The following is a 26,930-nucleotide window of genomic DNA, read 5'->3' on the forward strand; positions in this document are numbered from 1 at the left end:
ATTTAAGAAGTATTTAGATGAGCACTTGAAACACCATAGCATACAAGGCTACGGGCCAAGTGCTAGAAAATGGGATTCGGTGCTTGATGGCCGGCACAGACATGATGGGCCGAAGGGCCTGTTTCTGTGCTGTATAACTCTACGACTCTATGAGTCTAATACCTGGAATGGGCGGGTTGTCTTTTGAGGAAATGTTGGACAGGCTAGGCTTGTATCCCCTGGAATTTAGAAGAGTAAGAGGCGACTTGATTGAAACATATAAGATCCTGAGCGTTCTTGACAGGGTGGATGTGGAAAGGATGTTTCCCCTTGTGGAAGAATCTAGAACTAGGGGTCACTGTTTAAAAATAAAAGATCGTCCATTTAAGACAGAGATGAGGAGAAATTTTTTCTCTCAGAGGGTGGTGAGTCTTTGGAACTTTCTTCCTCAAAAGGTGGTGGAAGCAGAGTCTTTGAATATTTTTAAAGCAGAGGTAGATAGATTCTTGATAAGCAATGGGGTGAAAGGTTATTGGGCATATGCGGGAATGTGGAGTCGAGGTTACAATCAGATCAGCCATGATCTTATTGAATGGCCAAGCAGGCTCGAGGGGCCGAGTGGCCTACTCCTGCTCTTAATTTGTATGTTTGTGTGTTCTTAATCATACCCCCTTCATTCAAGTCTAAATCATTGATATATACCACAAAAAGTAATGGAAATGTTTGACGGGAAGTGTGTGCGGGCATAAAATGTTTAATTTATCACAGATTGTGCATCTTTTGCTCGTGTGACCAGGACACCTGAGGGTCAAGGGCTGATAGCTCCACACCGGGGACTGTACCTTTAAATAGAAATGATTGACAGGGGACCATGAGGCGTGGCTTGATAGACAGGTGGCTGGTCCAATGGGAAATGTGGGACGTCCAGTGAAGGCGCGGCAGACTTCATAGACAGGTGGTTGGTCCAATGGGAATGTGAGACGTCCAAGTGAAGGCGGACTAGTGTTGATGGACAGGTGCCTACTCCAATGAGATTGGCCATTGCCACAGAAGGGCGGTTATATTCAGTACACAGGTGTTTATCCAAGCAGAGGGCGCGGCGGCTGTGGAGGTTCCACCCCCCCAAGGCTGTTTCCGGTTCCGGCTTCCCTGGTAGTCGGTCGGTGGTTGTGAGGAGAAATCGGGCAGTGAAGATGGTGGCGAAGCAGCGGATCCGCATGGCCAACGAGAAGCACAGTAAAAACATCACCCAGCGGGGGAACGTGGCGCGGAGCACCGTGAGTAACCGGCCGCCGCCTCTTCCACAAACTAACGGTGTTTACGTGGCTCTCTCTCCGGTTCAGTGGCGGCGTTAACGTCATGACGTAATCGCGGCGATTGACGGGCGCCCGGACCTATCGCTCTGAGGCGCGTCAGGTCTGATTGGCAGCGGGCAACGTCCATCAAGTGTCCCCCGCTGCTCTGCAGCCAATAGAGCTGTGCGGTGGGCGGGACTACAGGGAGGGGGCGGGGCTTTCTCACTGCCACCTCAGCATGAGATAGAAGAGCAAAATGCCCAATAAACACAAAGTGCTGGAAATACTCAGCAAGTCAGGCAGCATGAGTGCAGAGAGAAACAGAGTTAATATTTCACATCAGTGACCAGTAGTTAATCTCTCAGTTCTGATGAAGGGTCACTGACCTGAAACATTAACTCTGCTTCTCTCTCCACAGATGCTGCCAGACCTGCTGAGTATTTCCAGCATTTCTGGTTTTTATTTCAGATTTCCAGCATCCGCTGTGTTTTGCTTTTGTTAACAAGATCCCCAAACCCGGCCCCTCCGAAGGGAACCAATGTTAATCCCTCAAGCAACATCATTCAAACAGAAAAACAGTTCATCTGGCCATTATCGCGTTGCTGTTTGTGGGATCTTGCTGTGCACAAATTGGCTGCTGCGTTTCCTACATTGCAACAGTGACTGCACTTCAAAAAGTGCGTCATCGGCTGTGAAGCGCTCTGGGCCGTCCTGAAGTGGTGAAAGATGCGAGAGAAATGCAACTTCTTTATAATTTTTAACGTGTTGGTGGGGTGTTTCAGGGCTGTAACTAACCTGCTGCACCCAGCACCCCTCTCTCCCTCCCTCCCCACCCTAAACTCCTGTCTCTCTGTGTGCTCTGCTTTGGCTCGCTGTGCTGAACGTGTTGGTGTCTTCTCTCAAAGCTGTACCGTGGAGGGAGGTGCCATCACGGTCATTTGCAGCAGCCTTGATTCAGTCACAGCTGCAGTCGATGACTCTTATCTGCTGTGGGATTGAGTTGGTTTGTCTGTGCTGTGGGGTTAGGGGATCATTTTTGCTGAGGGAGGGACCAGAGATTATTGACGCTTTCCATTGTTTTTCAGAGGCCCCTCCAGGAGGAGAGGGCACCGGTGGCTCCTTGGTTGTTGGCACTCTTTGTATTCGTGGTGTGTGGATCAGGTGGGTGTTCCATCTGTTCCCACTTGGTGGGTGTCAGGACTTCATTCGCGAATGAAATTGATTTTTCTTTTCCTTTCTCTACAATGTTTTAAAAGAATACCCAAGTTTTGTAGAATGATACTGTACAGAAGGAGGCTGTTCAGCCCATCTTGTCTGTGCCAGTTCTTTGAAAGTGCTATCTTAATTAGTTCCACTTCCCTGCTCTTTCCCTTCAAATATTTGTTCAAGTCCTGGAACATGAAGTTGCCTCCCAAATCGGTGCCCCTCTTTCCCAGAACTCTATGTTTGAGTCCCTCCAATCAGGTTTCTGCCCCTGCCGCAGTACTGTAACAGCTCTTAAAGTCACAAATGACATCCACCGTGACAGTGACAAATGTAAACTTTCCCTCTTTGTCCTTCTCCACCTGTCTGCAGCCTTTGACATGGTTGTCGTCCAGCTGGGTGGGACTGCTCTCACCCGGTTCCATGCTTATCCATCTAAGCGTAGCCTGAATATCACCTGCAATGGCTTCTCTTCCTGCTCCCACACTGTTACCTCTGGTGTCCCCCATGGATCTATCCTTGTCCCCCTCCTATTTCTCATCTACTTGCTGCCCCTCAGTGACATCATCTGAAAACATAGCGTTAGTTTCCACATTTACACTAACAACATCCAGCTCTACTTCACCACCACCTCTCTCCACTCCTGCACTGCTGTTAAATTATTAGACTGTTCATCCGACATCCAGGACCGGATAAGCAGAAATTTTCTCCACTTAAATATTGGGAAAATTGAAGCCATTGTTTTCTGTCCCTGCTCCAAACTTCATTCCCTAGTTACTGACTCCATCCCTCTCCCTGGCAACAGTCTGAGATTAAACCAGTTTGTTTGCAACCTCAATGTCACATTTGACCCCGAAATGAGCTTCTGACCTCATATCCGCAGCATCGCTAAGACTGACTATTTCCACCTCTGTAACATCGCCCGACTTCACCCCGTCTCAGCTCATTAGCTGCTGAAACCCTCAATTCATAACTTCCTTACCTGTAGACTTGACTGTTCCAACGCACTCCTGGCTGATCTCCCACATTCTACTCTTCGTAAACTTGAGTTCATCCGAAACTCTGCTGCCCCGTATCCTAACTCTCACCCAGTCCCGTTCCTCTATCACCCCCTGTGCTCACTGACCTATATTAACACACACCCAGTCCCGTTCCTCTATCACCCCCTGTGCTCACTGACCTATATTAACACACACCCAGTCCCGTTCCTCTATCACCCCCTGTGCTCACTGACCTAGATTAACACACACCCAGTCCCGTTCCTCTATCACCCCCTGTGCTCACTGACCTATATTAACACACACCCAGTCCCGTTCCTCTATCACCCCCTGTGCTCACTGACCTATATTAACACACACCCAGTCCCGTTCCTCTATCACCCCCTGTGCTCACTGACATAAATTGGCTCCCGGTCAAGCAATGTCTTGATTTTAAAATTCTCATCCTTGTTTCCAAACTCCTCCAGCCCCACAATCCTCGGGGATCTCTGCACTCCTCCAATTCTAGTCTCTTGAGCATCCCGATTTTAATCGCTCCACCATTGGCGGCAGTGCCTTCAGCTGCCTGGAATTCCCTCCCTAAACCCCTCCGCCTCTCTCTGCTCCTTGAAGAAGCCCCTTTAAAACCGACCTCTTTGACCAAGCTTTTGGTCGTTGTCCTAATATCTCCTTATGTGGCTCAGTGTGATTTTGTTTTAGAATGCTCCTGTGAAATACCTTGGGAAGTTTTATTACATTACAGGTGCTACATAAGTTGTTGTATTTATCCAAAACCCTTTTAAAAGGACCATCAGTTAACGTTGACAATTTAAGAAGGTGGTGCTGAGCTGCCTTCTTGAACTGCTGCAATCCAGCTGGTGTAGGTACACCCACAGTGCTGTTAGGAAGGGAGTTCCAGGATTTTGACGCAGTGTCAGTGAAGGAACGGCGATATAGTTCCCAGTCAGGATGGTATGTGACTTGGAGGCGAATGTGCAGGTGGTGGTGTTCCCATGCATCTGCTGCCCTTGTCCGTCTAGGTGGTAGAGGTCACGGGTTTGGAAGGTGCTGTCGAAGAAATGTGGCACCAAAGAAATTGAAGTCATGAACTCTCCGCTCTCTCTGGCTTGGATTTAAACCCTTGTTCTGGGGTAAAACCTGGTGTCGGACCCCCCCCCCCCCCCCCATCCCTGACGCCCTTTACTTTAACTGGGCCTTTTAAATTTAGTGATGATTGTTAGCCATTTTTTCGGAACAGGAGGAGGCCGTTCAGCCCCTTGAGCCTGTCCCGCCATTCAGTGAGATCATGGCAGATCTTTGACCTAACTCCACATACCCGCCTTTGCTCCATATCCCTTAGTACCTTTGGCTGCCAATATTAATCTCAGATTTTAAGTTAACAATTGATCACGCATCAGCTGTAGTTTGTGGAAGAGCGTTTCAAACATCTACCATCCTTTGTGTATAGCAGTGTTTCTCAACTTAGTCCTGAAAGGCCTGGCTCTAATTTTCAAGCTACGTCCCCTCATTCCCCAACTCTCTGTATATGGGTACTGCAAGCAATTAGGAAGACAGATAGTAAGTTGGCCTTTATTGCAAGGGGGTTGAAGTACAAGAGTGAGGAAGCCTTACTGTAGTTATACAGGGCTTTGGTGACGCCACACCTGGAGTACTGTACAATTTTGGCGTCTATCTAAGGAAGGATTGACGAGCCTTGGAGGGGGTGCAACAAATCAGTAGACTGATTTCTGGGATTAGAGTGTTGTCCTAGGAAGAGAGATTGAGTAGAATGGACTATATTCTCTGGAGTTTAAAAGAATGAGAGGTGATCTCATTGAAACGTACAGGGTAGATACTGAGAGGCTGTTTTCCCATGGCTGGAGAGTCGAGAACTAGAGGGACATAGTCTCAGGATAAGGGGCTTGTTAAGGACTGAGATGGAAGACATTTCGTCACTCGCAGGGTTATGAATCTTCAGAGTTCTGTGTCCTAGACAGCAGTGGATGCTCAGTTCTGGAGTATATTCAAGATTGAAATTGAAAGATTTTGGAGCACTAATGGAATGGAAGGATTATGGGGATAGGGTAGTAAAGTAGAAGTTCAGTCATGATCTTGAATGGAGGAGCAGGCTGGACAGCCAGACGGCTGACAGCTTCAATTTCTTACCTACCCTGTCAATTTCCCTTAATAGCTTGAAAACTTTGAGCAAATCACCCCTTAACTATCTAAATTCCATATAATATAATCTCCTGTGGAAGGGACTCTGTCCACTATAACCAGATGGAACAGGCTCAAATTTCATCAATGCAACTAAACAGGTGGTGGGGAAGGGGCAGGTATCTGACCTGTCTGGGGGTATACGAGAACCCAGGCTAAGGTTAAAGGGCAAAGTTTACAGAAATGCTAAGCCATCCAGTGCAGGCGTTGCATATCCTTGAGCAGCTGGCGGCAGAGCTTTTACTCTCTACCTTTTGGCGAGTAATGGGAGATTGTTGGCTGTAAGAAAGTTTACTCTGCCTCTAATGTGTTTTTTCCCTCTGCTTTGCAGCGATTTTCCAGATTATTCAGAGCATCCGGATGGGAGCTTGAAGGACGATCTGGGCAGTGGGAATGGTTTTCCCCTTGGCCACGGTTATATCATTTTCTCGGACTCCGACCAATTCCTGACTTTTTTTTTGGACTGCACCGTGAAACCTCTTGTCTTACAAAGTTGTCGACACAGAAAAACTAGAACCCGCAATCAGTATTTCCCAGCAATAACCAAGACGGGTGCACCTTGTAAACGGCAATATATCAAATTATATATATTATATAAATTATAGAGAATTAATGCAACATTAAGTCCTCTGACTGCCTCACTCTCAAATCTGAGCTGGTGCATTCCAGTCATTTGGTAAGGTTCGGTTTTACTGACCACTTATCTCTGTAACTGCACAGCCTTCGTGACTAGTTCCAGACTAGTTCCTGCGTACACCTGCTCGAAGAGCCTTAGAAATAGTGGATGATTTTTGAACTTTGTCTTTTTTGTCAGCTGCCCTGGGTTGGTCTTGGACTCTGCCCCAGTGTATTGTCTGGGATGTTCACTGCTCAGGCCCTTAGCCAATCAGTCTTTTTACACTTTTTTAAAACATCATCCATCTGAAGAGATAAGTGGGATTGACTTTGAAGAACTGAGAATTATGCCTTTATTTGTAAAACCTTTCTTCCAGATGTGATCAGGTTGCTTACACGTTGATTCTGTTTGGGGATGAATGGGGGTGGGTTTTTTTTTCTTTTCACACTTGCTCTGTTCTTGTCTGTAACTTTCAAAGTAAATGGGAACAATCTCCAGCCTAAAACTGCATGCTGTCTTTATATAAATAAATAAATGACTAATCCTGTAGATGACAGACATGGTGTTGACCCTTTCTGACCCTGGTCTAACAGTGTGAGAGCAGCCTGCTCATACTGGCCCTGCAGCTTGGAAGATCACTGACCGCCTTCCTTAACAGAGTGAACTTAGACCCAATCCAGGGGACAGTGTGTGCCCGTTCTTAATGGATTTTACTTTCTGTAGCTGAGAGGCGCTTTTGGATGCCCTGAGGTTGTGAAAGGCGCTATATAAATGCAAGTTTGTTTGTTTGGTTCTTTCTGCACGCACACACCCTACGTGCTTTCCATTGCACTGACCTCTAATCCAGTGCGAGCTATCTATTTGGGACCAATCCCTGGGTGACTTGTGACACTTTCCATGGTGAATGACTGAGCTATTCTGACCAGGAAGGTCCAGGTCTAGTTTAAAAGCAAAATCCTGTGGATGCTGGACATCTGAAATATGAACAGCAAATGCTGGAAATACTCAGCAGGTGTGGCAGCATTTCATCAGAAAGGTCATTGACCTGAAACGTTAACTCTGTGTTTCTCTCTCCAGAGACACTGCCTGAGCTGCTGAGTATTTCCAGCACGTTCTGCTTTTAGCCCAGGTCCTGTCCTCTAATTGTATTGGAGCCGTTGCAGACACTGCACTAACCAGTTGTGTTCACCTTTGTTCTGCAGTTATCTCTGACTGGTCTCCTTGCTGTAGCAATCGAAGTCAGTGTAGGAAATAGGACTTCACCACACTAGTCTGTCGGATGCTCTTTTGCTTGTCCTTGAAGATATTGTCGAGGGAACTTTACTCTGTATCTAACCTGTTTTTTTACTCTGTATCTAACCCCGTGCTGTACCTGCCCTGGGAGTGTTTAAGGACAGTGTAGTGGGAGCTTTACTCTGTACATGGTTTGCAATTGAACATCAAACACAAACCTTTTTTTCTATGTAAAGTAAGTAATTGCCATAAACTATTGAGCCCATGGTTTTATTTCCTTAAAATATTTGTAATTAAGTGAACATCTGTGCATTTCAGGCACTCCCAGGTCAAGTATAACATCTAACTGACCACATGCCTCCACCTCTAAATACACGAGTACCTCTTGCTGCACCCAGTGAGTCATTGTTCTGTATGTCCTGCACCAGCCATCCTGCGGCCGCTGTTTAACTCTGAATAGTCTGGTGCCGTGGGCTGATTTCCCCCCGTCTCCCATCTCCATTTTATTGTGACCATGCTGACATCACATTGAGTCCCTTGGAGAATGAGACTTGCAGACCGTCAGTCTGGGCTGGCCTTGGTGAAGTAAAAGATCCTTGTCTAAGTATGGGAGGCCAGAGTCTGACCCACTGCACTATCCTATTATTGTCCTCTGATCATGAGAGTTTACTGCTATTGTTCAGGACCGCTGACTGTCTTGCCATGGCCTGGCAAGTTGGTTGTCCTGTTGTTGGATAAACATCCAAGTCCAACCCAGACTGATTTTTAATTTTTCAGAATCTCCGGGTTTTTGATTTAGAGTTTGATGTGTCATCGAGGAACTGCAGTCTGTTACTTCATTGGGATTCCCCAGACTGGTCATCTAGTTGTGAAGAATATCTGTGAGCCTACTGATGCCCCTCAAATGCTGCTGCAATTCATTTCACCCATGTGCCAATTCCAGCAGGACCCTGACGTTTGTGAGATTATGATAATCTAACAGCAAGTTAGCGTTATAGACTTGAGTTTGGAAATTTCCCTGTGCCCTTGGCTGTACCTGTGTTCCCTGGGACCGGAACGTGCAGGATTACGTCCACTTCCTCTGTGCTGCTCATTATAAGACCAGTGAAGCCCCTTCTTTGTAGAGTCTTTAACACATGGAAGCCTGGGACTGGCTCCGAGCACATCATAGCACAACGCAGGAGGCAGCCCTTCCACCCCCACCTCGTGAGGGATGCTTGGGAGGAAAAGTGTTGCTTCAGTACTGCTGCGTGTGCAGCCTGCACTCAGCAAGCGTCAGAAATTGTAGAATTTTTGATGTTTGGTTGTCAAGATGGCAGGCCCAAAAATTGCCCTTCACACAGGAACCAGGTGGGTCAGGTTCCCGTTCCTGTTTTACAGTTGATTCACAATGAATAATTGCAATGAATGAGGAAAGTAAAAGTAAAATCCTCCACTGGTTGCTGTCTGTGGTGACTCTAATTGGCATTTGGTTTGAATTGTTAAATTTGAGCTCATGTATCCCGAGAAGTGAAATTTGTGCATGCCGTTTTTGAAATCCTGCAAAATTATATTTCAACAGCAATAAAAGTGTATCTCATTGTAAACTCGAGTGGCTTTTTGATTCATAAACTTGCACTGGACTCGCACCTGCCCGCAATCAGTCTACCCCACTCCCTCTCCTAATTTAAAGACTCTCCTTTGGTAGAGATGCTGCACACGGGTTTTCTGCAGTACAGACTGGAGGCGGGAGATGCAAAACTGCAGTGCCACCACTGGCAGGAGGGTGTGATTGCAGCGTGACACGTTTACATTGAGAATTTCCATTGTCATTGCACGGCATAGAATGTACAGCACAGAAACCGATGAGTCAGCCCAACAGCACCATGCCGGTGTTTCTGCTCCACGTGAGCTTCCTCCCGCCTTTCATATCTCAATCTATTAGTGTATCCTATTCCTTTCTTGCACTTATCCAGCTTCCCCTTAAATGAATCATAGGGTGATACAGTGCAAAATTAGGCCATTTGGCCCATTGTGCCCATGCTGGCTCTTTGCAAGAGTGATCCAATTATTTATTGATATAAAAATTAAAAATTTATAATTGAAAAAATGTAGATTCAAAAATGTGACAAAACGTGAGGTTTTTTGGCTTTATGGACATGGTGTGTAATATTGATAGATTATAGACAGTTAATTTCACTATATTAACCTCATCTTTCAGAGGCAGCATTTTCTGCTGTTATTTCAGTTTTAGGGCTGAATTTTTCTTTTCATCTCAAAATATTTTTGCATTTAAAAAAAAGTAACAACCAGAATGCAGGAGCTGAGATTTTAAAAGCAGAGATCTACGGCCACGGGCTGCAGCGGGAGGACCGCAGGAGTCCTCCGAGAGTGTTGGGAGGACCGGGAGGGAGGTCTCCTCTTGCCGCTGTCGCACCACTTGTCGTCAGTTAGGCCGCAGGCAGGGAGCGGGCTAAAGTGGCGAAGGCGGCGGATCGCGGGCGGTTTACGGGTGGACCGGCGGCAGTAGGGGCTTGGGTTACCTCAGGCCTCCCGCTCTCCCGCTCAGACTCACCGAGTGCAGCTGCAATTTGAGGGGTGCGGGCGACTTTTTTTTTTTCTCTTCACCCCAAGCAAAGCGCCATTGTCGGCAGGCGGCGGCGGCATGGTGGGGCTCGGGGAATGGGCGAAGGCCGGGACTGAGGCCTGGACCTCGGTTATAAACATTAACCCCCGTCCCCTTACAGGGCAGGAAGCGGCTGCGGGCTCCAACTCTCTGCAGCCATTTAAAATTTCCCCCTTTCAGTTCAATTGGCGCCATTTATTGCGCCGGCGGAATTAACTGCCTTTAATCTTGGTGTTCGCCATCTGAGATCAGTGTGTGTTCTCCCAGTGGGAGTTCCCTGTGTGGGAGCTGTCTATGTAAACAGTCACGCTGTAGTTCCAGCCTCCCACCAGCGGTGGCGCTGCAGCGTCATAAGAATTGTACAGCGCAGAAGGCGGCCATTCGGCCCATCAGCTCTGTGCTGGCTCTTAGACCCGCTCTCCTCTGCTCTTTCCCCCTTCCAGTATTTATCCAATTTCCTTTTGAAAGTTTCTATTGAATTTGCTTCCATCGCCCTTTCAGGCAGCGCGTTCCAGATCACAACAACTCACTGTGTAAAAAACATTCTCCTCATCTCCCCCTCTGGGTCTTTTACTGATTATCTTCAATCTGTGTCCCTCTGGTTACCGAGCCTCCTGTCACTGGAAACACTTTCTCCTTATTTACTCCATCAAAACCCCTCATAATTCTGAACGCCTCTATTAAATCTCCCCTTAACCTTCTCTGCTCTAAGGAGAACAATCCCAGCTTCTCCAGTCTCTCCACATTAACTGAAGTCTCTCATCCCCAGGACCATTCTCCTTTGCTCCCTCTCCAAGGACCCTTTCCTAAAGTGTGTGGTGCCCCCGCCTCCCAACACTCTGTTTCAACTCCCCTTTTCTTTAATATAGACAGACAGCGAAGGTTCAGAACCATGGGCGACAGCGATGATGAGTACGATCGGCGGCGCAGGGATAAGTTCCGCCGGGAGAGGAGTGACTACGACCGATCGCGAGAGCGTGACGACCGACGTCGAGATGACTGGAATGACAGGTTGGGGGCGGGATCTTCCTCTGCAGTCAATGACGCGCTGATTCGCACAGCTCTACCACCTGAGTGGCAAGAACTGTAATACCTGAAATACGGAAAGACTTGTATTTTTATAGCGCCTTTCACCACCTCGGGACATCCCAAAGTGCTTTGCAGCCAGTGAAGTAGAGGTGAAGTGTAGTCACTGTTGTAGGAAACGTGGCAGGGTGGGAGTGGAGGGGAGCTGAAATTGCAGGTAGCAAGAATATCCTCCCAAACTGCTAGGTTCCTCACTAAATATTATGTAATCCAGGCCTTGGAAGAAGTTTCTGATAGTGGACTCTCCATGAGGCCAAACCTGCTGGCAGCTGGATTGAGGGCCAGCAAAGAATGTTTTAAAAACATTAGTTTCCTTTTGTGGGTCAAGAGGTGAAGGAGTGCTTTTTGGGGGCCCACAAGGAAATCTTGGGCTTCCCTTGCCTCAGACTGTGTTCTATCCCCTCAACTCCAATTGCCCCCACCCCCCCCACATGCCACTGATTCTGGGGTTACCTGTTGCCTGAATTCCTGCTCCCATCCACTGGTCAGTGATTGCTGCCTGGTCTGGATGGGAGTCAGGGACCAGAATATTAAATCAAGGCCCAGGAGTTAAAAATCTTTCTGGGCCTTGCTTGAGCTGCGAGCTTATTGCTCGTCCTGACCCCTCACATGGTTCTGTTTCCCCCCCTCGTGATAATATCAGGTGTAACGAACAAGCTAAATGATGGTGTTGCAGTTGAGCGTGAGGAGGAGCATGGCTACTTTCCCTTGACTGTGTGCTGTGCCGACCTGACTCTTATCTCAGGGTCCAAGACTGAAACAGCTCATTATTTCCTTGCCTTGCAGAGAGTGGGACAGAGGGAGAGAGCGACGGAGTCGCGAGTACAGAGACTATGACCGAGGGAGAAGAGAGCGATTTTCTCCGCCTCGACACGACCTTAGCCCGCCACAGAAGCGTGTACGACGGGACTGGTGAGTACTGGAGCTGTGAAGTAGTATAAATTGCACCCCTTCCAGCCCTGCTACTGGAACAAGCCTTTTTAACTTGCCTGCTTGTAGCCTACCCCTGCATACACACTGTACCACAAACCTAAACCTAAACAGTTCAGTCTCTGCAACCCAAGAATGAGAGGTGATCTAATTGAAACAGATAAAACTCTGGGAGGGTGTTTCCCATGGACAATCTAGAACTAGTCTCAAGATGAAACCAGTGAGAGTTCAGGGCCAACATATTCCGGTAAAGGTGAAGGCTAGGACCAATAAGTCCAGGGAACCCTGGATGTCAAAGGATATAGAGGATTGGATAAGGGAAAAAAAAGGAGACTTATGACAGATTCAGCGGGTTGAAAACAGTGGAGACCCTAGAGGAATGTAGAAAGTGTAGGGGGATACTTAAAAAAGTAATCAGGAGAGTGAAGAGGGAGCATGAAAAAAACACTGGCGGGCAAGATAAAGGAAAATCCTAAGGCGATTTATAAGAATATTAAGGGCAAGAGGATAACCAGGGAAAAAGTAGGACCCATTAAGGACCAAAGTGGCAATCTGTGTGTGGAGCCGGAGGACATAGGTGAGGTTTTAAATGATTACTTTTCATCTGTATTCACAATAGAGAAGGACGATGTAGGTGTAGAGATCAGGGAGGGGGATTGTGATATACTTGAACAAATTAGCATTGATAGGGCGGAGGTATTAGCGGTTTTGGTGGGCTTAAAAGTGGATAAATCCCCAGGCCCAGATGAGATGTATCCCAGGCTGTTAAGTGAGACAAGGGAGGAGATTGCAGGGCCTCTGACACAAATGTTCAAATCCTCTCTGGCCGCAAGCGAAGTGCCAGAGGACTGGAGGACAGCGAATGTGGTACCATTATTCAAGAAGGGTAGTAGGGATAAATCAGGTAATTACAGGCTAACATCAGTGCTTGGGAAACTATTGGAAAAAATTCTGAGGGACAGGATTAATCTCCACTTGGAGAGGCAGGGATTAATCAGAGATAGTCAGCATGGCTTTGTCGGGGAGATCATGTCTAACCAATTTGATTGAATTTTCCGAGGCGGTGACTAGGTGTGTAGATGAGGGTAAAGCAGTTGATGTAGTCTACATGGACTTCATTAAGGCTTTTGATAAGGTCCCGCATGGGAGATTAGTCAAGAAGGTAAGAACCCATGGGATCCAGGCAAATTTGGCAAATTGGATCCAAAATTGGCTTAGTGGCAGGAGGCAGAGGGTAATGGTCGAGGGTTGTTTTTGCGATTGGAAGCCTGTGACCAGTGGTGTACCCCAGGGATCGGTGCTGGGACCCTTGTTGTTTGTAGTGTACATTAATGATTTAGATGTGAATATAGGAGATATGATAAGTAAGTTCGCAGATGACACATAAATTGGTGGTGTCGTAAATAGTGAGGAGGAAAGCCTTAGATAACAGGACGATATAGATGGGCTGGTAAGATGGGCGGAGCAGTGGCAAATGGAATTTAATCCTGAGAAGTGTGAGGTGATGTATTTTGGGAGGACTAACAAGTCAAGGGAATATACAGTGGATGGTAGGACCCTAGGAAGTACAGAGGGTCAGAGGGACCTTGGTGTATTTGTCCATAGATCACTGAAGGCAGCAGCACAGGTAGATAAGGTGGTTAGGAAGGCATATGGGATACTTGCCTTTATTAGCCGAGGCATAGAATATAAGAGCAGGGAGGTTATGATGGAGCTGTATAAAACGCTAGTTAGGCCACAGCTGGAGTACTGTGTACTGTTCTGGTCACCACACTATAGGAAGGATGTGATTGCACTGGAGAGGGTGCAGAGGAGATTAACCAGGATGTTGCCTGGGCTGGAGCATTTCAGCTATGAAGAGAGACTAGATGTACTAGGGTTGTTTTCCTTAGAGCAGAGAAGGCTGTGAGATAGAGGCCTGCTTTAGGTCAGGAAAAAAAACCCAACGGAACCACAGCGGACCCGAGCCCGACCCGGCCCGAGTCCCTCCGATTTTGCCCCGAGCCAGACCTCACCCAAGCCCGACCTGACCATCCCTTTACCTCCCTCCTGACACCGAACCTGCAAGCAGCTGCAGTGCATGCGTGATGACATCATAGTGACATCACTCACTCACTGTGCAGACTCCGTTTCATCCCGGACTCCCAGCTCAGGTAAGTTTTTTATTTTTAATACTTACCAGCAGAGCACTTACCATGCGTGTCCAGCCCGACCCTACCCGACTCGACCTGGACCTGGCCCGACTCAACTCGAGGCTGAAAGCCCTCCCCGGAAGATGGGCCCAACCCGACGAGGGTCGGGTAGCAGGCCTGTAGCTGAAGGGGGACATGATTGAGGTATACAAAATTATGAGGGGCATACATAAGGTAGATAGAAAGAAACGTTTTCCCTTAGCGGAGGTATCAATAACCAGGCAGCATAGATTTATGGTAAGGAGCAGGAGGTTTGGAGAGGATTTGAGGAAAAATGTTTTCACCCAGAGGGTGGTTGGAATCTGGAACACACTGTCTGAAGGGATGGTAGAGGCAGGAACCCTCACAACATTTAAGAAGTATCTAGATGAGCACTTGAAACGCTATAGCATACAAGGCCAAGTGCTGGGAAATGGTGGGCTGAAGGGCCTGTTTCTGTGCTGTATGACTCTATGAATATAAGGGGTTGTCCAATTAGGACCGAGATGAGGAAAAACATCATCACTCAAAGGGTTGTCAATCTTTGGAATTCTCTGCCCCAGAAGGCTGTGAATGCTCAGTCGTTGTGTTTTGGACTTGTAGAGGAATCAAGGGATATGGGGAGTGGGCAGGAAAGTGGAATTGAGATTGAAAATCAGCCATGATCTTACTGAATGACGGAACAGGCTCAAGAGGCTGCATGACTTAGTCCAGATCCTGTTTCGAAGAAGGGTTACTGACCCGAAACGTTAACTCTGCTTCTCTTTCCACAGATGCTGCCAGACCTGCTGAGCATTTCTTGTTTTTATTTCAGATTTTCAGCATCCGCAGTATTTTGCTTTTATCCAGATCCTGTTTTTTATGTTCTTGTGTAATTTGTATTTGTATCGCACCTTTAATGTAATAAAAAGCCCCAGAGGTCTTCATAGGAGCGATTTTCAAACAGAATTTGACAATGAGATGCATAAGGACACATTAGGACAGGTGACCAAACACTTGGTCAAAGAGGTAGGTTTTGAGGAGTGCCTTAAAGGTGGAGGGGAGAGGTGGAAAGGTTTAGGAAGGGAATTCCAGAGCTTAGGGCCCAGGTAGCTGAAGGCATGGTCACCAGTGCTGGAGCAATTAAAATTGGGGATGTTCAAGAGGCCAGAACTGGAGGAGCACAGAGATCTCGGAGGGTTATGGGGCTGGAGGAGGTTACAGAGTTAGGGAGAGGGTGAGGTCACAGAGGGATTTGAAAACAGAGATGGGAATTTTAAATTTCTGTGAGTTGGTTGGTCTGAGTTTGGTCATGTACAGTAATCTGAAACACACTTCCCTTGTTTCCTGGGGTAGAGCTCAAATTAAGAACACTAACATTAAGATTAAAAACAGAAAGTGCTGGAAATATTCAGCGGTGTGGCAGTATCTGTGGAGAGAGAAACAGAGTTAACGTTTCAGGTCTGTGACCTCTCATCGGAACACTAATGCCTTGATTCATGTACAGAGTGTGGGTGTTGATAGAAGATGTGCTAAATTGGGTTTTAGTCTCAGGTGTCCTACTTCTATCAATAGACAGTTCCTTACTCTGTCCTGTTTTAGAGTGGGTCAGTCACCTTTGTACGCTTTTTCTGGAGCCAGTCACACTGGTCATGCACTCAGTGCCTGGAGAATTTAACTTTTATTCATTTGTCTTCATTAAAATAGAATCGTACAAACTTACAGCACAGAAGGAGGCCATTTGACCCATCGTGCCTGTGCCAGCCCTTTGAAAGAGCAATGGTGCTTAATAATCCCACATGCTCACTTTTTGTCTGAATGTACCCTCTACGTTCCTCATCCTCAACTACCTGTCCAACTCCCTTTTAAAATTATTTATGGAATCAGCTTCCAGCAGCTTTTCAAGTCGAGTGTTCCAGATCCTGACAACTCCGAGTGAGTGCAAACATTTCTCCTGGTCTCCCCTCTCGATCTTGTGCCAATGATTTTAAAAACCTATGAGCTCTGGTTATTGATCCCCTTTTCAGAGGGCATAATGTTTCTCTATCTACTCTATCAAAACCTCTCATCATCCTGAAAACCTCTGTTAGGTCACCTCCTAACCCTCTTTGTTCCAAGGAGAATGCTCCGAACCTTTCCTACCTCCCCGGAAACATCCTCTGTACCCTTTCTCAGGCCTTTACACCTTTCCTGAAGTGTGGTGCCCAGACAATCCACAATACTCCAGCTGAAGTCTAACAACTGATTATTATAAAGTTCTAGCATGATCTCTTTGTTTTTATATTCTATTCCTCTGTATGTAAACCCAAGTAACTCATATGCTTTTTTAACCAGCTTATCAACATGCCCTGTCATCTTTTTGGATTTGTGTGCGTGGACAACAAGGTCTCTCTGCTTATCTGAACTTTCCCATATAGGCTTTTCAAAGTCTTACCAGTCTGCTGTTTTAAGTGTAGATGTTAACTGTGAAAATCATGCTGATATATTTTTTTCTCTTAGGGATGATCATGTAGCAGATCCATATCACACCGGATATGAAATGCCCTACGGTGGTGGGGGAGGCCCAAGTTACGGCCCTCCACAACCCTGGGGTCCCCCCGATATTCACATGATGCAGCAGCACCACGGCATACCAATCCAGGCCAGGTGAGGTTCTATATGGGCTAGCGTCCCGTTGCTGGAAGGATGTAAAGCGTGCTTGTATTCACCCTGCATAATGCTAAATATCCCAGACCATGACAACACAAGATTTCCTTCTCACTTTCTGGTCAGAGGTGATGGAGCAGTAGCTGTCACCTCTGGCCACCAAATGGTGTAGGGAATGAGTTTCTGAAGTGACTTGTCTGCATGTGCGCAGGCCTGTTGGGTGCATATCGGGGGACAGCTCTGTGAGGCCGTCTGTGTCCGGGGGAGCGTGTGTGTCTGTCTGTGTCAGGGGGAGTGTGTGTGTGTGTCTGTGTCAGGGGGACTGTCTGTGTCAGGGGGAGTGTGTGTGTGTGTCGGGGAGAGTGTGTGTGTGTGTGTCTGTCTGTGTCAGGAGAGTGTGTGTGTGTTTCAGGGAGAGTGTGTGTGTGTCTGTCTGTGTCAGGGGGACTGTCTGTGTCAGGGGAGTGTGTGTGTCAGGGGGAGAGCGTGTGTGTGTCTGTCTGTCAGGGGGACTGTCTGTGTCAGGGGGAGTGTTTGTGTACCTCTTTGTGTGTCTGTGTCGGGAGACATCTGTATCTCTGTATGTGTGTGTTTGGGTGGGGCCGGTGGATATGAGAAGGTTGGGGGGGCGGGTGCGGTGTGTGTGTGGATGGAATCCATAGTTGAGAGGTTGAAAGGTGACTTGGATTAGTGGATGATGCGAGGAGCCCTGATTTCAGCACTGTACAGGTGCAGGGTAAAGCTTTGCCCTTCATTCTGAAGGATGCTCATAAGCTGTCACCACTTGTTAGGAAGGGGTGGAGTAAGTATTTGTTTACCATTCACACCTCCTCCCTCCCCCCAGTTCCCAGCACCCCCCACCCCCACCATAATGAAACTTTGTGCTCTGGATTAATTGACTTGGCCATGATGGATAATTAGCTGTGAGGGACTGGCAGGTTCTAGCATCGTTCTCCTTTGAAGCTTGCGGCCATGCTGTACCGACGCTGTTAGTGTTCCTTTTACCCCCAGGCTGGGCAACCTTCATGATCTGGAGGTGGGACCTCCTCCTCCGGTGATGAAGACCTTCAAGGAATTCCTCCTCTCCTTGGATGACTCTGTGGATGAGACGGAGTCAGTGAAACGCTACAATGAATATAAGATCGAGTTCCGCCGGCAGCAGATGCAGGACTTCTTCCTGGCTCACAAGGACGAGGAATGGTGAGCTCGCACATTAAAAAGCTAGTCCTTGTGTGTGTTAAACAACCGTCATGCTGTATTTGCTAATGAAAATTGTGTAGTCATTCAGTTCTGTTGTGCCTTATTGCTGACTTTAATAAGATTTCTCCTCCTCCTTTTTGTTTAAATCTGTTATTGGCCCTAAGCTTGCTCTGAGTCTGTGGCAGGTGCTGTGTTAGTGCTTTGCAGCCAGTAGTTGCAGGGAGGGATGTGAGAGTTGTCTTGGATCCCCTGGTCTGCTTCTCATTATCCTCTGTGTGAGAGAATGTGGTGGCTGCGATCGCACAGCCTGCACAGACCGCACGTCTGCTGCAGCCCATCCAGGTCACCCTGGTGCTGCACTGGGGCATTTCCTTCTCTTGATGTTTTGTTACAAGTTGCCTTGTCCTGACCTCCAGATCTTCCTCTAACACTGACCATTATGAATAGACTGCGGCTGCAGGTGACATTTTCCACACTTTAACTCTTTGCGTTCCTAGTTTAATCTGTGTCCCAGTATTGTGACACTGTCCTGATAACAAGGCTCTGCTGTATAATTCACACTCTACTCATGATTTCAAACCTTTTGACGACTGTTATTTAGTTGGTGCCTATGATCCATCTGTGGCCTGCAGTGCTCCCTCCTGTATAATCATTTCTCTTGGTTTATACAGCTCCATATGGGGAATTTAACTGGTGTATAATCTGTTTAAATGGCTGGATGGATTTACAAAGCAAAATGTTTGAGTTCTCGAGGGCGTGTAGCATTGGTAGGCATGATGGGGACATTCTTGAAGGGAGAATGTGCTTCAAAGGGCTGAATTCCCAGAGGGCCTTTACACCTCTTGTTAAAATATCAAGCACACGAACTTAAGGTTTAATACTCAAAGTGCCTTCAACCCTTGTATCTGGGAATCTGTGCCACTGGTTTTGCAAATCTAGCTGTACTGCCCTGTGGTGGTGGAGCTTTGGATCTGCAATAGTGGATTCTTTGACCCTCTAAGAAGCTCTTCCTGTTTCTTGGCATCCGGGCACAGTATTTCACGATTGGAAAGTTCATATCGAGTTATTATTTGCTTTGGTCACCACTGTGACTGAATCAAAGTCTGTTCTTCCCAGTTTTTTTAAATTGCTGGCAATTTGCAATATACTTGATCAGGGCACTGACCATATCCTAGTGGTGCTGGGAGTGGAAGGGGGTGTGTGGTGTCTGACTGGAATGCTGGGCTTGTCAGACTGACTGGGGTGCTGGGCTTGTCAGACTGACTGGGGTGCTGGGCTTGTCAGTCTGACTGGAATGCTGGGCTTGTCAGACTGACTGGGGTGCTGGGCTTGTCAGTCTGACTGGGATGCTGGGCTTGTCAGTCTGACTGGAATGCTGGGCTTGTCAGTCTGACTGGAATGCTGGGCTTGTCAGACTGACTGGGGTGCTGGGCTTGTCAGTCTGACTGGGGTGCTGGGCTTGTCAGACTGACTGGAATGCAGGGCTTGTCAGACTGACTGGGGTGCTGGGCTTGTCAGTCTGACTGGGGTGCTGGGCTTGTCAGACTGACTGGGGTGCTGGGCTTGTCAGACTGACTGGGGTGCTGGGCTTGTCAGACTGACTGGGGTGCTGGGCTTGTCAGTCTGACTGGGGTGCTGGGCTTGTCAGACTGACTGGAATGCAGGGCTTGTCAGACTGACTGGGGTGCTGGGCTTGTCAGTCTGACTGGGGTGCTGGGCTTGTCAGACTGACTGGGGTGCTGGGCTTGTCAGACTGAATGGGGTGCTGGGCTTGTCAGACTGACTGGGGTGCTGGGCTTGTCAGACTGACTGGGGTGCTGGGAGTGGAAGGGGGTGTGTGGTGTCTGACTGGGATGCTGGGCTTGTCAGACTGACTGGGGTGCTGGACTTGTCAGACTGACTGGGGTGCTGGACTTGTCAGACTGACTGGGGTGCTGGACTTGTCAGACTGACTGGGGTGCTGGGCTTGTCAGACTGACTGGGGTGCTGGACTTGTCAGACTGACTGGGACTGGGGTGCTGGGCTTGTCAGACTGACTGGGGTGCTGGGAGTGGAAGGGGGTGTGTGGTGTCTGACTGGAATGCTGGGCTTGTCAGACTGACTGGGGTGCTGGGCTTGTCAGACTTACTGGGACTGGGGTGCTGGGCTTGTCAGACTGACTGGGGTGCTGGGCTTGTCAGACTGACTGGGATGCTGGGCTTGTCAGACTGACTGGGGTGCTGGGCTTGTCAGACTGTCTGGGGTGCTGGGCTTGTCAGACTGTCTGGGGTGCTGGGCTTGTCAGACTGTCTGGGGTGCTGGGCTTGTCAGACTGACTGGGGTGCTGGACTTGTCAGACTGACTGGGGTGCTGGACTTGTCAGACTGACTGGGGTGCTGGGCTTGTCAGTCTGACTGGGGTGCTGGGCTTGTCAGACTGACTGGAATGCAGGGCTTGTCAGACTGACTGGGGTGCTGGGCTTGTCAGTCTGACTGGAATGCTGGGCTTGTCAGACTGACTGGGGTGCTGGGCTTGTCAGACTGACTGGGGTGCTGGGAGTGGAAGGGGGTGTGTGGTGTCTGACTGGGATGCTGGGCTTGTCAGACTGACTGGGGTGCTGGGCTTGTCAGACTTACTGGGACTGGGGTGCTGGGCTTGTCAGACTGACTGGGGTGCTGGGCTTGTCAGACTGACTGGGATGCTGGGCTTGTCAGACTGACTGGGGTGCTGGGCTTGTCAGACTGTCTGGGGTGCTGGGCTTGTCAGACTGGGGTGCTGGGCTTGTCAGACTGTCTGGGGTGCTGGGCTTGTCAGACTGTCTGGGGCGCTGGGCTTGTCAGACTGACTGGGGTGCTGGACTTGTCAGACTGACTGGGGTGCTGGGCTTGTCAGTCTGACTGGGGTGCTGGGCTTGTCAGACTGACTGGAATGCAGGGCTTGTCAGACTGACTGGGGTGCTGGGCTTGTCAGTCTGACTGGAATGCTGGGCTTGTCAGACTGACTGGGGTGCTGGGCTTGTCAGACTGACTGGGGTGCTGGGCTTGTCAGACTGACTGGGGTGCTGGGCTTGTCAGACTGACTGGGGTGCTGGGAGTGGAAGGGGGTGTGTGGTGTCTGACTGGGATGCTGGGCTTGTCAGACTGACTGGGGTGCTGGACTTGTCAGACTGACTGGGGTGCTGGACTTGTCAGACTGACTGGGGTGCTGGACTTGTCAGACTGACTGGGGTGCTGGGCTTGTCAGACTGACTGGGGTGCTGGACTTGTCAGACTGACTGGGACTGGGGTGCTGGGCTTGTCAGACTGACTGGGGTGCTGGGAGTGGAAGGGGGTGTGTGGTGTCTGACTGGAATGCTGGGCTTGTCAGACTGACTGGGGTGCTGGGCTTGTCAGACTTACTGGGACTGGGGTGCTGGGCTTGTCAGACTGACTGGGGTGCTGGGCTTGTCAGACTGACTGGGATGCTGGGCTTGTCAGACTGACTGGGGTGCTGGGCTTGTCAGACTGTCTGGGGTGCTGGGCTTGTCAGACTGTCTGGGGTGCTGGGCTTGTCAGACTGTCTGGGGTGCTGGGCTTGTCAGACTGACTGGGGTGCTGGACTTGTCAGACTGACTGGGGTGCTGGACTTGTCAGACTGACTGGGGTGCTGGGCTTGTCAGTCTGACTGGGGTGCTGGGCTTGTCAGACTGACTGGAATGCAGGGCTTGTCAGACTGACTGGGGTGCTGGGCTTGTCAGTCTGACTGGAATGCTGGGCTTGTCAGACTGACTGGGGTGCTGGGCTTGTCAGACTGACTGGGGTGCTGGGAGTGGAAGGGGGTGTGTGGTGTCTGACTGGGATGCTGGGCTTGTCAGACTGACTGGGGTGCTGGGCTTGTCAGACTTACTGGGACTGGGGTGCTGGGCTTGTCAGACTGACTGGGATGCTGGGCTTGTCAGACTGACTGGGGTGCTGGGCTTGTCAGACTGTCTGGGGTGCTGGGCTTGTCAGACTGGGGTGCTGGGCTTGTCAGACTGTCTGGGGTGCTGGGCTTGTCAGACTGTCTGGGGCGCTGGGCTTGTCAGACTGACTGGGGTGCTGGACTTGTCAGACTGACTGGGGTGCTGGGCTTGTCAGTCTGACTGGGGTGCTGGGCTTGTCAGACTGACTGGAATGCAGGGCTTGTCAGACTGACTGGGGTGCTGGGCTTGTCAGTCTGACTGGAATGCTGGGCTTGTCAGACTGACTGGGGTGCTGGGCTTGTCAGACTGACTGGGGTGCTGGGCTTGTCAGACTGACTGGGGTGCTGGGCTTGTCAGACTGACTGGGGTGCTGGGAGTGGAAGGGGGTGTGTGGTGTCTGACTGGGATGCTGGGCTTGTCAGACTGACTGGGGTGCTGGACTTGTCAGACTGACTGGGGTGCTGGACTTGTCAGACTGACTGGGGTGCTGGACTTGTCAGACTGACTGGGGTGCTGGGCTTGTCAGACTGACTGGGGTGCTGGACTTGTCAGACTGACTGGGACTGGGGTGCTGGGCTTGTCAGACTGACTGGGGTGCTGGGAGTGGAAGGGGGTGTGTGGTGTCTGACTGGAATGCTGGGCTTGTCAGACTGACTGGGGTGCTGGGCTTGTCAGACTTACTGGGACTGGGGTGCTGGGCTTGTCAGACTGACTGGGGTGCTGGGCTTGTCAGACTGACTGGGGTGCTGGGCTTGTCAGACTGTCTGGGGTGCTGGGCTTGTCAGACTGACTGGGATGCTGGGCTTGTCAGACTGACTGGGGTGCTGGGAGTGGAAGGGGGTGTGTGGTGTCTGACTGGAATGCTGGGCTTGTCAGACTGACTGGAATGCAGGGCTTGTCAGACTGACTGGGGTGCTGGGCTTGTCAGACTGACTGGGACTGGGGTGCTGGGCTTGTCAGTCTGACTGGGGTGCTGGGCTTGTCAGTCTGACTGGGGTGCTGGGCTTGTCAGACTGACTGGGGTGCTGGACATGTCAGACTGACTGGGGTGCTGGGCTTGTCAGACTGACTGGGATGCTGGGCTTGTCAGACTGACTGGGGTGCTGGGCTTGTCAGTCTGACTGGGGTGCTGGGCTTGTCAGACTGACTGGGGTGCTGGGCTTGTCAGAGTGACTGGGGTGCTGGGCTTGTCAGACTGACTGGGATGCTGGGCTTGTCAGTCTGACTGGGGTGCTGGGCTTGTCAGACTGACTGGGGTGCTGGGCTTGTCAGACTGATTGGGGTGCTGGGCTTGTCAGTCTGACTGGGGTGCTGGGCTTGTCAGACTGAGTGGGGTGCTGGGCTTGTCAGACTGAGTGGGGTGCTGGGCTTGTCAGACTGAGTGGGGTGCTGGGCTTGTCAGACTGAGTGGGGTGCTGGGCTTGTCAGACTGACTGGGTTGCTGGGCTTGTCAGACCACTGTGGAAGCTGCTCACTGAATCCCGTGCAGTGCTGCATGTACTATTCTGTTAGCCTGAGGTACTGGCACTTGCTATAATACAGTTCCTAGAGTGCCAACAGCCCATGGGTGGCTCACCCATGAGGCTGCACTTCGGGAGCTAGCTCACAGTGTCAGCAGGCTATTTAGTCAAGGAGGCAGTTGCAGGGGGCAGCTTATCCTGAAAGTGTCCTCACCAGCATGCAGCATGGAGTCACTGGATAGCTGATAGCCAGAATTATTTCCTTCCCCTTCCCCATTCTCGAGATCATCTTACTATTCATCTTTTAATCCCACTTCTCTCCCCCTCTGTTCACTGCTCCCTGACCTTGAAGACATGCAGTGGCTGTGGCTGCCTCCCATCAGCCACCATGACTGTGTGACAGTGACAACCTGTCTGTATTCTCCTAATCTGTGATTTAAAAAAAAGTGAAGATTAGAAATTCAACATGGAAATCCACTGCATCACCACCCTCAATACACCAGGTGTAATACCAATTATAAAGGAGTAACGACTATAGAAGAATCTCCTCCAATTAACATTCTTTTCCTACAGCCTGGAGCAGTACATTGCTGTAAACCAAGACGAGTGGTCACTCTGTCAGTCATAGTCTGGGTTGGATTGGTTTTGATGTCCCCGAGATGCTGTCAGGGTCTGGGAGGGGAGAAGCTTGTACACTGGAAATACATTGGTTCATATTTCAAAACAGCACAACTGATTTAGAAGTCGCCAAGAGACTGTGTGCCTGAGGGAGCTCCTGCTGTGATTTTCTTGTCCATGTGTTTAATAATGAATTCCCCCTCTCCCTCGTTGTGTTGCTCCATTGATGCTGTAATTATGTGGATGGTGATGAATTCTCACTGGTGGATGGTGACATGGGTGTGACAGTGTGTGTGGGATCTCTCTGGCTGTGATAAAGGATGGTAACTTGACAGAGATGTGTGCAGAAAGTTTGGAGTACATATTGCTTCTATGCTGAGATGTAGGTTTCAGCCCTCCGTTTCAATCCCTCCTCCCCCTACACCATGACTATTGTACTTCAGTCTCACCGCCCGCATAAACTGTGGCTGCGTGCAGGACAGTAATGTTTTAATCCACCATTTAAATAAAGAGAACTGAGACTTAAAATCAGGTCCACTTAGTGCAGCAACAGCAGTGCTGAAAGATTGCATTATCACTTTGTGTCAAATGTATTTGTGTAAAAACACCTCCATAAAAGTCAAATAAATGGAAGCCCTCTAATCTGTTCTGCCATTCAATAAGATGATGGATGATTTTTATCCTAGCTCCATATCCCTCAGTATCCTTGTCTAGCAAAAATCTGTCGATCTCAGATTTCAAATGATTAATTGATCTAGCATCTGATGTTTTTTGATGGAGAGAGTTCCATACTTGTGCCAGCCTTTGCATGAAGAAGTGTTTCCTAACTTCTCTCTGGAACAGCCGGACTCTGATATTAAGTTGATGTCCCAGGAGAAAAGGTCGCTCTCTCTCTCTCTATTTCCCTTAACCTTCTGTATTCCAGGGAATTCACGCCTAGTTTATGTAACCTTTCCTCATCCATTTTCAAATCCATCGTGCAGCAGAACCCTGATTTTCCTTTTATAATTTGGGTTATTGTCTTTCACTGTTGTCAAGACTCCAAATCCCCTATCCACTTCCATATTGGAGTGAGGAAGTTAAAGTGGGGCATTGGGTTGCAGAATACTGATATATTCCCCGAGGCTTTAATGATACTTTTGAAGAATGAGGAGGCTGTAAACGCTAGCCAGATGGTAACTGACCTGTAGCAATAGAAAATCAGTACTGTGTTAACTCTATCCTATTGTCAGGCCAACAAAGTTTAAAACTGTCAAGCTGCCCTCATAGCCCAATGGGCAAAGGCACTGTGAGTCTGATACTGGCCAGAGGCAACAGATTTGCTCAGTCTATGCTGAGTTATTTAATCCCTGCACTTGTCCTCAGTGTTCCTGGACTGGGACTAGGATAAAGATCAGCCAGAGCTCCCACTTCTGATCTTCATCCTTGGGACCCATGCAGGATAGTGAGCAGGTGTATGTGGTCATCAGCCAAGGACAAGGCTGGGTCTTTGCGGTGATGGCCTTCATGGCCCGATAGCCTCCTGGTGCTCAGTGCCGTGGCTCAAATGCAAAGTGTGGCATGAGTGTGATCCCAGAGAGCGACAGGTGGCTATGGGCCAACCTCCCCTTCAGGAGAAGGAATGCTGGAGAAAATTGCGAGGAAGCTGGCGTGTTAAATCTTCATTGAATGTTTGGTGAGCATTGTCAGGTAAAATCAGATAAACTGAGAGCAGCCCGATCATTGCCCCAGGATGTTACGATGATACTTGCAACTGTGACAATGATGCACCCAATTATATTAAAATTTGGAAGCTTGCAGATAAGATCCAAACCACTCGCACATTATTCTCTCTCTCTGTGTCTCTCTCTCTTTCTCTCTTGGGTATTTTGCTCGTTTTGCTAATTTTACCCAGGAAAAGTAGTGGGCATGCTTCTGCAGTGAAGTGCACCATTTTAGCTCGTGTGTCCCTCTTCGCTAAAATGAAGCAACGGAGGGGAAGGTATCGCTATTAACTAACCTCTTAATTTTTTGTCCTTTTGTTATCTGGAGTTTGTAGACTTTTTTTTGTTTGTATAATGTTAATTCTGACACCTTTCTTCCCCCCCTTCGAAAACAAGGTGCAGGAGAGCAAATCTGAAGCAAATCCTGGCACGCTGCAGTGGAAACCTTTGTACTGAGAACAGCTAGTTAGCCACACACTGCGCACAATGCAGTGTCTAGTAATCCCAAAGTGTTAGTGCTTAGCTAGTGAGGGACAAAAATCACTGGTAATGAAAAGAATCTACAAAACGCTCGCTCGCACACTTGAGATTCTTCAAGATGACTTCGACACCTAAGTATTATTATTTTATCCGTACGTAAGCTGCCAAAACAATAATTCTTGAAGTAAAAGGTTTAAAAAAAAAACACAAGAAATTAATTTGGTGATTTGTTCATATTCTTTTGCTAGGGTTTTTTTCTCTCTTAACTGATGTCTGTTGATTCTGTGGGATTTTCCAGTGGAAATGTACTAAGCAAGGCAGGAATTCTATGCTGTTAAAAGTAAGAACCAGCTGATGCTGTGATGTTGGGGACTGTACGACCTGGATGAACACACGGCCGTCTTCACCCATTCTCAATCTCAAAGCTCCCTTGTTAGGGATGAGTTACTTATGTGTTCTGGGTGTTGACTGGATCAGATTAATAGTGGTAATGCTGGCCTGATAGCTCAGTTAGTTGAAGGAAAGCAGGTTGTACAGGGGAGGAGTGTTCCCAGCTTCGATCCCTGGTCTCAGTTAAGTTAGCTTAAACCACCCAGGGTAACAGTTAGGAACG

At 48.8% G+C, this 26,930-nt stretch overlaps 2 protein-coding genes across 3 annotated transcripts in view; both read left to right on the forward strand.

Annotated features, from left to right (window-relative positions):
- Nucleotides 1-1,102: 1,102 nt before the first annotated feature.
- LOC137357557 (stress-associated endoplasmic reticulum protein 2) lies at nucleotides 1,103-9,106 on the forward strand. The gene is made up of 3 exons (XM_068023975.1): nucleotides 1,103-1,256; nucleotides 2,360-2,435; nucleotides 6,003-9,106. Exons 1-3 carry the CDS (start codon nucleotides 1,173-1,175, stop codon nucleotides 6,041-6,043), a joined length of 201 nt encoding a protein of 66 aa, XP_067880076.1. The 5' UTR covers nucleotides 1,103-1,172; the 3' UTR covers nucleotides 6,044-9,106.
- Nucleotides 9,107-9,937: 831 nt separating this feature from the next.
- Nucleotides 9,938-26,930, forward strand: part of srrt (serrate RNA effector molecule homolog (Arabidopsis)) — an 86,008-nt gene continuing 69,015 nt past the window's right edge. Inside the window, exons 1-5 of one of the 2 annotated variants that reach the window (XM_068023605.1) lie at nucleotides 9,938-10,097; nucleotides 10,995-11,136; nucleotides 11,998-12,123; nucleotides 16,791-16,937; nucleotides 17,931-18,137. In XM_068023605.1, coding sequence (XP_067879706.1) covers nucleotides 11,018-11,136; nucleotides 11,998-12,123; nucleotides 16,791-16,937; nucleotides 17,931-18,137 — 599 coding nt within the window. In that variant the 5' untranslated portion in view covers nucleotides 9,938-10,097; nucleotides 10,995-11,017. The remainder of the gene's footprint in view (nucleotides 10,098-10,994; nucleotides 11,137-11,997; nucleotides 12,124-16,790; nucleotides 16,938-17,930; nucleotides 18,138-26,930) is intronic. The other variant, XM_068023606.1, reaches the window with a different exon arrangement.

The sequence above is a fragment of the Heterodontus francisci genome, chromosome 48, assembly GCF_036365525.1.
Source record: "Heterodontus francisci isolate sHetFra1 chromosome 48, sHetFra1.hap1, whole genome shotgun sequence".
NCBI classification, from domain to species: Eukaryota; Metazoa; Chordata; class Chondrichthyes; order Heterodontiformes; family Heterodontidae; genus Heterodontus; species Heterodontus francisci.

What these genes read in the sequence shown, in the direction of transcription:
- LOC137357557 (XM_068023975.1), top strand. Translation starts at nt 1,173, where the DNA reads ATGGTGGCGAAGCAGCGGATCCGCATGGCCAACGAGAAGCACAGTAAA. An exon ending in GGAACGTGGCGCGGAGCACC is followed by an intron (nt 1,257 to 2,359) that starts GTGAGTAACCGG and finishes ATTGTTTTTCAG; the next exon opens with AGGCCCCTCCAGGAGGAGAG. An exon ending in ATTCGTGGTGTGTGGATCAG is followed by an intron (nt 2,436 to 6,002) that starts GTGGGTGTTCCA and finishes TCTGCTTTGCAG; the next exon opens with CGATTTTCCAGATTATTCAG.